This window comes from Lissotriton vulgaris, chromosome 3_1 (genome assembly GCF_964263255.1).
Source record: "Lissotriton vulgaris chromosome 3_1, aLisVul1.2, whole genome shotgun sequence".
In the NCBI taxonomy this organism is placed as follows: Eukaryota; Metazoa; Chordata; class Amphibia; order Caudata; family Salamandridae; genus Lissotriton; species Lissotriton vulgaris.
Genome location: NC_141689.1, coordinates 1,665,100,147 through 1,665,115,146, shown reverse-complemented (window position 1 = coordinate 1,665,115,146; position 15,000 = coordinate 1,665,100,147). Strand labels below are relative to the sequence as shown.

Sequence of the window (15,000 nt, the reverse complement as noted above, 5' to 3'; positions counted from 1 at the left end):
GCATTCCAGTTGTATATTTACAAAACGAAGCTTTTAAAAAAATATTTTTTATATATTCAATTCCCAACGTCTGTGTCGGATAAAAAAAGTTGAGCTGATTTTTTTTTTGTTTGTTTAAAGATAAACGGAAATCCCGGCCCCACAGAAGGCCCCGCGGCGCGGCTCCGCCCACTCCCACGGGTTTAAAAGCCCCTGGTGCTGCGCGTCTCCAGTACTAATCTTGTATTGGCTCTGTGCTGTTTGTCTGTTCGCTGCGAGAGCAGATTTTCTACTGTACTTTTTTTCGCTCGGCCTGTTATCAGCATGGTGAGGAAGATCAGGAGTGTGGTAAGTCTCTTGTTAAATCTGGGCTGTGGAATTATTATTCTTTTTTTCTGGAAGAGGGCTGGGGAGAACTAGTGCTCGTTTGTTCAAACAAACCATCTATTAAAAGCGAGAGGGGCGTAACTGCTCGCTTGGCCAGGTTTTTCTTTAAATTGTGATTCCTCGTAGTAGTAGGAAACTGTTTCTCTAATTGGATATTAATTAGTAGAGGTGGCGATTGGGGATGGGGAGCCCCGAAAGCTGAAGCCCAGCTCGTGGTACTGTTGGAATCTCGAGTTTTTATGTGGCTTCTCGTTGCCTCCTCGCTCCACCCAGGATGTGTGATCTTGGGACCGGAGCTGCCGATTCCGGAGCCGGGGGACCTGGTCCCCATCTCGGCGTCGGCTCCACATCCTGTGATTCCCATCAAAGCCTTCGTCTCACCCGTGTATACGCAATGAATGTGACCTAATGTAACTGGTGTTCATTTAAAGAGCTCTCAATGAAACCTCCAGAAACCAGCATGGAGGTAAAAGCAACGCCTTAACGTAATGAAATCAAAAGAATACCGATTGACTGGCCGGTTTGTACTAAGTAAAACCAGGAAACATGCTTAATTATGTGATCTTGCGCACAATTTTCTTTATCGCAAGCAAATGAAAGCACTTTGAAAGGTGGGTTCAGAATACAAGTTGTAAAAATACCTTTTTGACTTGATAAAACTGTGGTTGCTGAATAATCTGGGTCCAGTACAGGGTGTAAATGAGTGACCCTATTTAAACATGCACCATTAGAGAACTATCACTCTTGATACATTCTTAATGATGCGGTGTCATGAGATTTATTTCAAAGCCTTTCCATGTTGAAGAAATATACGAATTGAGTTTTGAATAGACTTTATCATATTTTAAGTGATGGTTGTTGTATGATCTACTTAGCAAACCTTTTCAGGGCTCGGCTCGTGCTCTGAGATCCGAGCCAGACCCTTGGCTCGGCTCTGCCTGTTCATTTGTTGGCTCGCCTGTCTCTCTTAGACGCAGCTGCCAAGTTTCTCCAGGCTAGCAACTAGTTTTGGACTTTTAGTCAATGGGATCCCGAGCGCGCAATAAACCACATCTTCATGTTCATAGCCGTGTTTGTGACACTCCAGTCAGTTTCAGGCACATTGGGCTTTAAGGGGCGTTGGGTTCAAGTCTCCGCAGGCGACTGTAAGTTAATGTAACTGTTCTAATCGTCCTGTGTGGCTAATAGTTTATCCGATATTTTGCCAGTCAATGGCCAACTTGAAGTGTTTCGTTTTTGACCTTCCCTCTGCTGCTAGGCGCTTTAGTTTGTTGGTCTGGTCCTTAGTAAACCCGTTGCCATCACGCTCATCCATGGGAGAGTACTGATTAGATACGTCACAAGTGTGGCTTTTACGGATTGTCCTAGAGGCCGCCCCTAACGTCTGGTTCTCTAAAGACCGTTAAGCTGTAATAAACAGCACACTTCAGATATCGGAGGCTCGGCGTGGAACAAGGGGTGCATGAGGTGGGTCCCTCACATTCCTCAGGAGTAACCTGAGGATCCTGATTGTGGCATGTAGATTAGTCTCCATGCAACTTCGAGGTTTTAAACATAGGTGTGTAAAACTCACTTAATTTGCTTTTGCAAAATTAAGTACAAATCTGCAAGGTACATAAAATGTTTCGTTTTCACATGTTTCATTCGAACTTGACCTGCTTCTCCTTGGTTAGTGCTGAACACATGCTGCAAACAAGAACTTATTTTCTGGTTATACGTTCTTAAAGCAAAGATGTTGCAGGTGGAATTGCACCACATGGTGGAATGCCATAATTTAGCACAAGGTGAGTTCGTAAAAGATTAGTTGTATTGAATATCACCAGGGCCTTGTTCCTTATGCCAACTAGTGTACTTTGTTGTCACTTGCAGGTAGCGATCTGTCTCGGGGTAAAACTCGTATGTAAAACAATCCAGGGCGATTTCCTCATATCACTTGTTTGCAGCTCAAAAGCTGAACCTAGAGCGCTCTGTGTAGGGTAGGAGGCGGGCGTCTGTCGTGGCTGCTACAGGCCAGATGAGATAGAAAGGTCATTGGAAGAAGTCTTTCTAACTTTTCAATGATTACATTAACAATCTGTTGTGTTCATTATTTTTTTTTTTTTCCAGGCTCAGTTTGATGACATTCTTGCGCTGTCCCACTCGAAGCTGGTCGTCGTAGACTTCACGGCGTCTTGGTGCGGGCCATGCAGAACGATTGCACCTGTGTTTCAGGTAAGTAAGCCCCTCTTTAATGCTATATATGTTAGGACCCAGTTATCCAGGCATGCCCTGCCTTGTAAAGGACTGCAAATCGGTCTGGCTTTGTACCCTGCTGAATCTGATGGGAGCCTGACCTCCCTAAGGCATCACCAGTCCCCATGAATGGGATCAGCCGCCCTACAATCCACTGCACTTGGTGGAGCCGCAGTGGGCAGCGAAGGGTTGCCCACAAGGTACTCCACGTCTGCCTGGCTCTCCCGCAATGGAGGACATGCCCGGGACAAGGGTGGGCCTGTCTGTGGCTGGGCGAGGCCACCCCACTTGCTTCCTATAATCAAAGAAGAGGGTTCCCGATTCGAATATAGGCAGGTGGTCGGGGGAATATCGTGGAACCAGAAAAACAGGTGGCAATCTGCCCCCCTCTTAAGGTGTATTTTCTAGTCCCCCCACCCCCCCTACTTGCTTCCTCTGAAAGGCATTGTAACTCTTTAGACAGTGGCTCCTCTCTGCTTGTACGCTAAAGGGTTTACCCCATCACAGTAAAGCAAGCATTAAAGTGCTGAAGTTTATAAACTTTTATAGGAGAACCCTGGGGTGCTAGGGAGCACATTTGAGCTGCATGTGAATTTTGTAAAAGCATTTCCTTTCTGCCTCTGCATTTCAGTGGCACCAACATTTGAACAGTTATTACTTCAGTGCACATAAGTTCTTTTTAGGTCTGGTGAGCTCTTTCTTTGCCTTGCACCAAACCTTTTTTAGCTGACGGATTCGTTCCTCACGGATGCCGCAGCCTCTGCATGTGCTCGAAATGTTAAGGGCAGCATCTCTATCTCCTCTCACTAGTGAAATGCCCTGGCTGTGCACCCCAGACTTCACAGGGGGTGCAGACTGAAAGACACACACGGGCGTCTACAAGGGAGAACGTCTACAGACTGTTTTCGGTAGTACCCACAACTAGGGGAAAGCACTTTGCCAAAACCCCGTTTTTCCGATGACCTTATTGATATCACTTCAGTGATTTGCTCAAAATCCCAGGATGTTGTTGAGGCAACAGCTGAGACAACACTTTATTCCCCAGGCCTGATGTCGGCTGTTCTGTCCGATGAGCACTGCAACACATCCTCCTTCCCCACGACCACCTACTCCTCCACTCAAATTAAGCATACAAAGCACATTTCCTACTAAAGTTAAGGGGTCCCAATATGCAATGCTTCGACTGGATGCAGGTGGAACCAGCGAACAAGCAACATCAAGGAGAAACTGCACAACTTTAGCCATAACTAGTTTTGCATTGCCATTGATTATTTTAGTTGTAAGTAGTGATTGAGTTTCCACTTTTTGTATTTTAAAGACTGCTGATGTCTCACTGCACTCTATGCCAATCCACTCTACTCTTTACCACTCTACACTACTACACCACTTTTACAGTCTGCACCGCTCCACTCTATTACACTGTAATATAAGCAGTGCCACCATACACAACTTTACACCACTGATCTCCATCACACAATTACTATACACCTTTCCACTGCACCTCATACCACATTTGCACTACACAAATTCACACCACACCATTGCACAACTAACCATTACACTCCACATAATTCCACTCAAACCACAAGCCTCCACTCTATTACACAAGCTTAAAAGACATTGCCATTTACAACGTCAATAGCTCTAACTCAAAAATGCAAGACCTATTGCGTTGCTAATGCTTTTTTGTTTCAGTGGATAACCTGTTGATAACCTGCTGCTTGCCTCCTCGTCCAGTGAGTTTTTCCACCGCACTTTCAGTTCTGAGGAAGTGCTGCCCCCCCCCCCACCCCCACCCCCTTCCAACACACACTACACAAAGGTCAGTCTTGATTGTGTTCCCATTTGAAGGCCCAGTTTGAACCGTTCACAGAAAAGCGGTTGTAGTAACAAGTAAAGAAATAGCAAACTTTGTTTCCCCAGAAGCCTTACTGGGTGCTGGCACCTTGCCTTTAAAGTGCTGGTTTACGCACTGAGACACTGCAACGCGAGCGAGGTTCCTGGCTACTGCTATAATAAAATCATACCAGCGATCACCCCCGCTTTGTAAATTTGTTCTTGCTGACCACGTCAGGCCACTTGCTTAGTCCCTGTGTTCACACTCTAAAATAAATAAAACATTTTTTATCCCAGGTGTTTTCTGTTTAACATGGTAAAGTGCAAGACCACGGCGGACTGCTGTGGAGCAACATGAGCTTTCCTGGACTGCTTAAAGCGGGCGGTGGGAGTAGCCGCTCTCCTGACCTTCCAAGCCCTGCACCAGTCCTGCTTGGTGTGCAAAACACCTCTTGTGGCAAGTACCGTCCTAGATGTGCAGTCAAGCTGAAGCAACCGAGCCTATACCTGTTGGTGCCTCTTCATTGGTATCAGCACCAGGGGATGTATCTGAAAACCAATACAGCGGATTAGGTGCCACAGGAAGTGTCCAGGCTCCAAGTTTAAGAGGCCCTGCGGATCTAATCTCATTCCAAAGCTCCCCAAAGGGTTGGCAAAGAGGATTTTCTACATGGTGAAAAAGACACCCTTTATAGAGATCGTAAGGACCCCATTTCAGTGCAAGATTGAACCTATTTACACCCACCTGTTGGCCATCAAAGCTATATTAAGCTATCTGATTCTCCCCCTGGCGAACCATCTTGGGGTACCTCAAATCGAGGAGGGTAAAGGGGTGGGCTACCATACCATCAGTCCACTGGAGGCACTGTTTAACATGCTTAGGCGGATCAAAGCACTTTTTCATCTGTCCTTCAACCCTTGAATAGCCCATGTCACCCCCCCCCCTCTCCCCTGCCCAAGGTCGTCATTGCAAAGAGGTGGTCTTCCCCGTAGCCTTAATCTATTTATGTTGAAACCTTAGGGGCAATGAAGTCTACCCAACAAGGCCCAGATGAGGTCTCTGCACCAATGCAATCTGTAAAGTGGACCTCTCGCAGACATGGTGTACTGCTGTAATGGTGCCAATTAAGAGGGTAAACCCGCAGACATGGTGTACTGCTGTAATGGTGCCAATTAAGAGGGTAAACCCACAATCTCCTGTGTGCTATTGGCCAATAACACTGCTGGGTTCAGCAGTAAAGCTGGAGGTAGAGCTGTTGTAGGTGACAGACACGCTGTTGGAGGTGTAGTACAGGTTCCAAGAGTGTCTGAGCACGAAGGAGCAATGCCTAAATATACATTTTCTGCTAACTAAATATAGTGTAGCCAGCCAGGGCACTTTCTGCCTGGCCTTTGTTTATCTCTTAAGCCTTAGAAAGCGTAGTCGGAGATGGAGTGGGGGGAGGGGACGGGGGGGGGGGGTGGGTGGTGATGGTTGGGGAAACTACAGTTTTATCTGACCTTGGGGTGGGTGACAATCTGATGCAGTTCTCGAGAGCCCTTCATTAATATCTGTCTGGTGAATGGCCAGATGGCTATAAACTAGGGAGAGGGGTGTGACAGCGCTTTCATGGCTTCTACATTGTTTCTTTTGTATATCAATGGCGTTGGTCCAGCACTTTGAAATGCTGTATCAGGCGCTCCTTCAGGTGGCAGGAAAAAGGTACAAGCATTATTATACATGGATAATGTCTTACCTAGAATTCCAACTTCCCCCCCCCCTTCCATAATCTTATTGCTTATTCCAGGAGTTTGCCTCTTATGGGGACATTGAGCCTGGTTACCAACCTAGTGAAGATGTTTAACCTTGTTTTGCAAGCCTAGAAACGATACGATGAGGGGTGCCCATATGCATGGTCCTCCTGTTGCCCAGACTGAGGATTTTTCATATCTGGAAGTAGTTGTGGATGCTAGGAGTAATTGGTGACCTATTGCTAAGTTGAGGAGCACAATTTTCGCCTCAGTGGGCTATATTTTTTAATTTGGCTAAATGCATTGTTGAAAACCGGTTGCCCCTCACTGGAAGTCTATAAGAAGGAAATGTTACCTTGTATTCATCTATGGTGCAGGAATTTGGGGATACTCAAATACAAGCCCCCTGCAGGTGGAGCAAAAAGGGGTGCTTGGGCTACTTCTGGGAGTGCCCTCCTGCTTGCAGTACCTATATTGTACACTAGAAGCTGGGGGTGGAGTGAGGATACCATCAAGCTGGCTCCTTGGCTTTTGTAGTGTTCTACCCAGGCTAATCTACATGCCTCACGGAATAGTTATCCATGATTACCTCACGTGAAAGAGTGGCATCATTTTCCTGATTTGCTTTACTACAGAACTGAGTTAACTAACCTGGGGGGGCAGACTTTTTCCAACTCTGCCACTATGGAAGAGTTCTTGGAGTAAATCCATATTTAAGCAAATGTCCAAAGCCGAGAGGACCACCATTTTAATATTAAACGGTCTATCAAAGTATATGGAGATTCACATTTCTGCTCCATCCCTGGAGCCAAACCTAGAGTGGATTGATTGCACTTTAAATGAGAAACTCATCCCCAGGTTCAGGTTGGGTTAGTGATGCGGGTTCTTGGTTTCCCGCTTGGTCAATTTGAGCCCTCAATTTCTGATATGTCCATGTGATATCCTGTTTCATTTCACTATCTTTTGTGAAAAAAAATTGTATAATTACCTCACAAATGTCAATTCAGACTATGTTAACAGGGGATTAGAACTTCTAGATCCCTAGTGTATCTGAAACTGCTAGAGTCTCTATGAACTGTTAACACCGCTTCTTAAAGTGCTAGTAGTAGACTAAAATCATTAGTTTTTAACTTTAAGGTTTTATCCTGTGATGGAAGCTGTAGGCACTTTATTGTACCAATTTTGTGTTTTGCCACTATGCCCTGCACTTTATATGCTAGATAAGTCAGTGGAATTTACTTCCTTTGACACATGAATAACTGGTGTAATTACAGAGAATTTCAAGTTGCTGGCTTTTATCCAAGGTGTTTTAACATTCTGTATATATTTTCAAGTGATGGATTGTTATGGCCACATTTATGAGTGGAGTTTTTTTTGTACGCAGGTAGGACAGTTCTCCATAATCTGCCAGGTCCTCAGTTTGTTTAAACCCTTTGAAACTCATGGCCTTTGGGGGCTGCTGGTCCTAGACTAGTTGTGGTGACAGTTACTTGCATTAAAAGGTGGTAAAGATGCGTTTTGGATAGAAGGTAAGAGGTACTGCAATCCATAGCCTGAAGGTTGTAAGAATTCTGCAATACATGGATGCAGAGAATTATCCACCCATGCTAATTATCAATGTTTTGAATTTAACTTCTGTATTTCGAGGACTTTTTGCTCTCGGTGAACACTTGCTACATTGACGCAAACCTTCATGCTTTTGTGCTGTAGGTGTTTAAGGCGGTAAGATTTCCAAACATTTCTTCAGTACTTCCAATGGTGTCCTTTCTGTGTCCTGCAGGACCGCATAGTAATGTTTTCCATCGTGACACCTTCATTTTACTCTTCTGCAAGTGGGGGGCTCCAGAAGGTAGAGCCAAGTGGGGGGCACCAGAAGGTAGAGCCCACTTATGGATTGGGTACTGATCAGAGAGGACTTGAGTCTACACTTCATAGGCATGTCCTCTGTAGTGCACGGTTATTGGTCGTCACCAGGTACTATCAGCTCGCTGAAGGGTCGATTCATACATGTACTTGGAGCTGGACAAGGAGGCCCAATTGATGCCGATGCTTAAAGTGCGCCCAAGTCAAACTTCGATACTCATTTGTTAACAGCGAGAGGCACAACGAGGCTGCACCTTAAAAGGGCCCTTTCTACTGTGGTCTGATTGCCATGAGCTCTTTTTGATTGAACTGGTTAAATGTTACATTTCGGATAGGCTTAAGTGTGCATCGGTTCTTGCATGTCTGTTTCCTAGTATTCTGAAATTATTTACTCGTCCCGTGTGCATCGTACTTCGTGCTGGTGTTTGACGGTAAATACATGAAATTGTTTTATTCGTATGTTCAAAGGTATGAAGTGTATAGTGTGGCTTGACGCATGCTTCTTAGCAGGTGGGAGTGTCCATGACGTGCATAACTTTGATTTTCATTATATACTTTCTGCAGAAGTTCAGCACGGAGTACCGTGGTGTAGTATTTCTGAAAGTGGATGTTGATGACAGCCCGGTAAGTGAAACGGAACCCTTAACACTGATACTGTGATCGGTAAAGGTAACTTTCCGAAAAGGGGAGGCCCCACACCCACCCCACAAACAAGCATTAGAAATGCAATAGGTCTCGCAGCATTAGAGTTAGTGCTTTTAGAATTGTTAATGGGTTTTTTTGTAAATCTTTAGCATGAGGTTGAGGGTGAGTGAGGGTGAGGGTGAGTGTGAGGGTGAGTGTGAGGGTGAGGGTGGGTGTGAGGGTGAGTGAGGGTGGGTGTGAGGGTGAGTGAGGGTGGGTGTGAGGGTGGGTGAGGGTGAGTGAGGGTGGGTGAGTGTGAGTGTGGGTGAGGGTGAGGGATTGAGGGTGAGGGGTTGAGGGTGAGGGAGGGTGAGGGGTTGAGGGTGAGGGAGGGTGAGGGGTTGAGGGTGAGTGAGGGTGAGGGGTTGAGGGTGAGTGAGGGTGAGGGGTTGAGGGTGAGTGAGGGTGAGGGGTTGAGGGTGAGGGGTTGAGGGTGAGTGAGGGTGAGTGAGGGTGTGGGTGAGTGAGGGTGTGGGTGAGTGAGGGTGTGGGTGAGTGAGGGTGTGGGTGAGTGAGGGTGTGGGTGAGTGAGTGTGGGTGAGTGTGGGTGAGTGTGGGTGAGTGTGGGTGAGTGTGGGTGAGTGTGGGTGAGTGTGGGTGAGTGTGGGTGAGTGTGGGTGAGTGTGGGTGAGTGTGGGTGAGTGTGTGAGGGTGAGGGGTTGAGGGTGAGGGGTTTAGGGTGAGGGTGAGTGAAGGTGGGTGAGGGGTTGAGGGTGAGTGAGGGTGAGGGGTTGAGGGTGAGTGAAGGTGAGGGGTTGAGGGTGAGTGAGGGTGAGGGGTTGAGGGTGAGTGAGGGTGAGGGGTTGAGGGTGAGTGAGGGTGAGTGGTTGAGGGTGAGTGAGGATGAGTGAGAGTGAGGGTGAGTGAGGGGTTGAGGGTGAGGGGTTGAGGGTGAGTGAGGGGTTGAGGGTGAGGGGTTGAGTGTGAGTGAGGGTGAGGGGTTGAGGGTGAGTGAGGGTGAGGTGTTGAGGGTGAGTGAGGGTGAGGGTGAGGGTAGGTGAGGGGTTGAGGGTGAGGGTGAGTGAGGGGTTGAGGGTGAGGGTGAGTGAGGGGTTGAGGGTGAGTGAGGGGTTGAGGGTGAGTGAGGGGTTGAGGGTGAGTGTGGGGTTGAGGGTGAGTGTGGGTGAGGGTGAGTGTGGGTGAGGGAGGGTGAGGGGTTGAGGGTGAGTGAGGGTGAGTGAGGGTGAGGGGGTGAGGGGTTGAGGGTGAGGTGTTGAGGGTGACATGGGCGTCCCAAAAGTGGGGACCCCGGTCAATTGCAGCCTCTTATGTGCCGTTGGAGGACGATGAAGGCATCCCACGGGACAGGTTGTTCAACGTCCTCAGCCCAAGAGGGTCAGCAGCTGTTTGCGCTCACACGTGGGAAATGGGGCCTCCTCTGCCACAAAACGCTTAGAAGATCAAACAAGCAGCTCAGCTAGTATTCTAGCACTGATCAGTACCTCATGTCAACACTTTGACTGCGGGTGACATGCCTGGCTGCCATCTTGAATTGTCGTGTATTCCGATGAGCTGCAATACAAGTACGCCTACTTCTCGGGTCTACATCATAAAAGCATAACGTTCGTACTATCGGCAGGGCTCGGCACTACGTAATACATATGAGGCGAAACCTACTATTTTAACATAATGTATTTACTGTTATACCTAACAATTATTAACTAAGATCTTAAGAGTAATTTCAATGATTTAGTAACGTTTGTAGTACTTTACGCTAATGTGCTCAAGAAGTACCCCATTCTAAAATGGCCGCTAGATTTGCAGTTTTCGGTCATCAAACCCACGATAACCAACATCAAATTGGTTTCTATCTCAGTTAAGGCTCATTGAAGTACAACCTTTGTATTCCTAGTTAATATATGTTTATGCAATCAAGAGCATTTCGAAGCGGCCGTCACAGGTTATCAACTTCAACTTTAGCCTCTCCTCAACCGCGCCTTCCCTCTATCTGCAATCCATTCAGATCGAGTAAGACACAATCCATGTGGCTCGGGGAGTACTATAAAACTGAAAGCGTTTGTGATTGGCTGTGGTAGAGCGAGCGCTCACTGTCCGGCTATCCGATTTGCTGTCATTGTGCGTAATTAAATATGCTTTGCTACTGTGTTTGTGACTGGCTCAATATTCCATGAGCAGCTGTGCCATTAATACAAAACTTTTGAGGAAGGACTGATGAGTAATGGAGCCTGCCGTTAATAATCGCGCTCCTAATTTTGAAGGGATGTCCTCCCCTATAGGGGGTGGCCTGTGTGCCCTGTGCATGACAGTCCCTTCGCGCTATACCTGCCCCCGATGTAACGTGTCTTACTGTGGCTTGAGCTGTTACCGTGGCGTGCGGCATCGTACTTGTTCCGAGGCTTTCTACCGGGATGAGGTGCTTCGGGGACTACAGGAGGCAGCTAGGAGCGAAGGGCGAAAAGGGGATATAGAAGGTATATTAACAAGGTGGAGATGAGGGTGAGCGAGGAGGGGACGGGGGGCGGGGGGGGGGGAGGACTTTCACATCGAAGGGCGGTGGGGCCAGGGAGACGAGAAAGGAGCAGCGAATGGAAACTAGCGGCAGGCAGGCAGGGGAGGAGAGGAGGAGGAGAGTAGGGGAGGCACGGCTCATGACCATAGCCGTGTTCGGGTAGTCAAGTAATGGCCGTCAGCCAGGCAGGATTAGATGAGGGCCGGGGGTGACATTCCTGTGCGGTTTGGGGTTTAATCGCGTCATTGTTGTCTCCATCGCGGCCATCAGAAGCACAGATATTTCTGCTCGCCATTGGAGCCGGCTCCGACATGGAGATCAAAGCAAGGTGGGGGGAGGAAGCAGAGGGGGCGCCCGAATGCAGCATTGTAACACGGCGGGCAGGGGAGGGGGCGGGGAGGGGGCGGAGAGGGGAGAGGTGCGACACGGCAGGAAGACGGAAGGAAGAGAGGGGAGGGGGTGGAGAAATGTAAGTGCAGGGGAGAGTGGGTGTGGACGAATTTATTTGGCATGTCTGCAGAGCACATTACCTCCTGCACCTCGTGTATATGGAGAGTGCAATCTGTTGTCACTAAATGTGCTATTTGATGGTAAAAATGAAGTGTGCTGGGGAAACAAAAAAGAAGCCGGAGGGAAGAGAGGGGAGGGGGGAGGAGAGCGAAAGGATCGGAGACACGGCGGGTAAAATAAACAAAAAAAAGCCGTAGGGGAGGGGGGAGGAGAAATGCGACACGGCGGGAAGGGGAGGGGGCGGAACGGGGGCGACACGATGGGTGATTGCCAGTGGTCCACAAAACCAGCCTCTCTTGAGTGGTAAAGATCTACGATGATCTTAAAGTACGGTATACACTGTGGTGTTTTGTGAGTTGATGCCAGATGAACTAGTCACAAGTGCTCCCATTCATTTTCTGCTCGTGTGCATTGTTGCAGTGAAGTCGCACAAGCTTATGCACGGAGGGCACTAAATAGCACGAGGGGCTGCATGAAAGATACATGTTTGCCTCAGTTATTTAAAACGCACAAACACCGAGTGCAACAGAAGGACAAAGAGGGAAAAAAACAGCTCAGTGCTGTGCCAGGCACGAAAGGCCCAATCATCTCCCCCCAGATAAATCTCACAGCTAACGCTAGTTAGTAAAGTCCTGCCGTGAGGGCTATTAAATGGTTCAGCATATTGGGTACTGTCCCAGGGCATCCTCTAACGTGAAATGTGCACAACTGCCTTCTTACTGGGATAATAAACATGGCCGACGCTTCTCACGTGCGCTTGGTGCCCTCAGCAACGTTACCCAAGGGCTCCTGCAACCAGCCGCATGCCAGAGACTGTTCGGTCGCGTTCATTAATTGGTGCGGGCGCAGTAGTATATTGCATGGCGGGATTACTGGCCGCTTTGTTTCCTGAGAGGTTGCGGCGGCTTTGTGTTGGAGGCCGCTCCATCGACGGGAGAAGGTATTTACCATGATTAGCAGTGTCTGAAGATTACAGGTTGGGCCCGTCGGTATCATGCTTTCGGGGCGAGCTTCAGTATGCCGTAAATGCAGGATCCAGGCAAAGTGTACGTCTTGGCAGAGAGCTTAAGAACAGTTGTTTGCCATGGAGCCTGAGTCAGACCTCGGGAGGAGGAGAGGAGACCTAGCTAATAAAATACAGGCTTTCAAATCAGAGTGCAGGCATGATCTGCCAAAGACAGTGCAGGCATCTGTTGTCACTAAATCGGCGGGTAAAATAAACAAAAACAAAAAAAAAAGCCAGAGGGGAGGGGGGAGGAGAAATGCGACACGGCGGGAAGGGGAGGGGGCGGAACGGGGGCGGAGAGGGGAGAGAGAGAGAGTAGGCAAGGGTAAACAAACACGGACGTGCACGCGCCCGTGACTTTTAAGGTCAATGCGCATGCGCATAAGCTTAATGCGCATGCGCATTGACCTTAAAAGTCACGGGCACTGCAAGGAATCGCCACGATTCCTTGCAGTTGGATAAAGAGTGGATGAGCCCCTATAGTCTCGCTTGCTCGATGCGCATCGACAGGCGAGACCTAAAAAGAATTGAAATCACTTAATTTGGAGTTGCCAATTGTTAGCCCTTGGCCAGAGATATCTGACGCAGGCTAGAACAATGTAGGGTTGCGTTTAGTTAAAGTGTTTTTTTTTTATTTTTTCTCTTCACATTTTCGTGGTCTTGGGTTTACTCTGGATTCCCAAATGGAGCAGAGCAGTTTTGAGAACCTCCGAATTGTGTTAATTTTTTTGTCACCCTGCACAGGTATGGCTGACTTAACGAGAGGGTGCTGCTTAACTAAAGTTAAATTTAGTTTCTACAACCTGAGCATTTGAGTCCCTTTTTCTTGGCTGACTTGGCAGTCTCCACGACTTGATTTTAAAAGTGTGGCCAATATACGTATGTACTTCGAAGATTCATTAGCATCAACCTCCATTAACCTAATGTACGGCGGTAACTGCATCTGAACTTGTGGCATTCTACAGGTGCAGATGGTGACTCCTGGAGTCGTGGTTTGCTTGGCTGGGTGTGCAGAAGGCACAACACTCCCGAAAACTCATTTCAGTTAGAACTACGTCTAACATTAAACTAATGTGCTTGAATTATATTGTCGTGTCTTCCTAACAGGTATTGGCCGAAAGATACAGAATAGAAGCAATGCCCACCTTCATTTTCATCAAGGATTTTAAGAAGGTATGTGTGGATTTCTGCTTTTCTATCACAATTTGAAGCTCTTTAAACAGCAAATTAAGACCCCTGCTATCAGCTGAACCCTTTGCTTCTTGTAGAAAACTGGAATGAAGTGCCACACAAGAAGCCATGGAAACAAAAATACCTGTATTGTGGTTTCTGATTCTTTAGCTGCAACATTGGCTAGAGGCCAACTAAGCTTCTTGGACCTTCATGGCATCAGCATTTTATGAACTGCTCCCTTTACGTCCATGGTACTGGAAATGGACGAGGGGGGGGGGGGGGGGGTATATTGGAGGTCCCTTGCCGCTAATTTGATTCGATGGATAGTTCAGAGGCTGCTGGGTGTGGCCGGTTATGCAAAGCAGCTGCTTTCTTTCACAGGGAGAGAACAACTACAAAAATATCAATTTTACAGATCTCCATTTGGATGTCTAAGGGCTGAACAAAATTGAAAAGCAGCAAGGTTTACAATTGTGTGTCTTTTAACATACCAATTTGTCCGTGAGGGATTGTAATATGGTGTTCTCTAAAGAAAATTGCCCAATCTCACTACCTGGCTGAAGTGAGATGCTAAGAGCACTGTTAGTCTTTTAATAGTATCGCAAGGTTTTTATACTCCAGTTTACTCTTAACATTTGAGACGAGGTTGTTACCTCCTGTCCTTGAGCTGTGATGTTGGTGTCTGCAATAGCTTGTAGTTTATTTTCTCTTTTTTTTTTTTTTTTTTTTTTTGTTTAGGTTGCTACAGTGAAAGGAGCTAACGAGGCTGCAATCAAAGCAAAACTGAGAGCGCTTTGCTGATTTTAACACATTTGTTTTGCACTGTGGAAATCGGTTTTGTTCTGTTCTAGGACCACAGCAGATATGAAATAGTTGGAACTCGCATATTATATATTTATTAACTTTTATTTATATTAATAAACCAGTGGTATAGCAGGCACTTTTAAGGGGCTGATTATTTAGGCATTAATTTATTTTCTAATAAAAATATTTCTCTTAAATCCATCTACTTTATTTCATCAGTGATATTAGTGGGGTGGGGGTGGGAGGGGGCTTGGTAAAATTTGCTCTCTTTATTGTGAAGAGGGCCCTTTACCAGAAGTGAGCAGCAGTCTGCTTGACAGGCCTT

At 47.2% G+C, this 15,000-nt stretch overlaps 1 protein-coding gene across 1 annotated transcript; it reads left to right on the top strand.

Annotated features, from left to right (window-relative positions):
* Positions 1–303: 303 nt before the first annotated feature.
* On the top strand, positions 304–14,680 carry LOC147728323 (uncharacterized). Its single transcript, XM_086963776.1, has 5 exons — positions 304–327; positions 2,473–2,577; positions 8,593–8,652; positions 13,806–13,871; positions 14,610–14,680. Exons 1-5 carry the CDS (start codon positions 304–306, stop codon positions 14,670–14,672), a joined length of 318 nt encoding a protein of 105 aa, XP_086819902.1. The 3' UTR covers positions 14,673–14,680.
* The last annotated feature ends 320 nt before the right edge of the window (positions 14,681–15,000 follow it).

Excerpts from the sequence above, each read along its gene's own strand:
- LOC147728323 (XM_086963776.1), top strand. The coding sequence starts at position 304 with ATGGTGAGGAAGATCAGGAGTGTG. Across the intron at positions 2,578-8,592 it reads CGATTGCACCTGTGTTTCAG|AAGTTCAGCACGGAGTACCG; the intron begins GTAAGTAAGCCC and ends TACTTTCTGCAG. Across the intron at positions 13,872-14,609 it reads TCATCAAGGATTTTAAGAAG|GTTGCTACAGTGAAAGGAGC; the intron begins GTATGTGTGGAT and ends TTTTTTGTTTAG.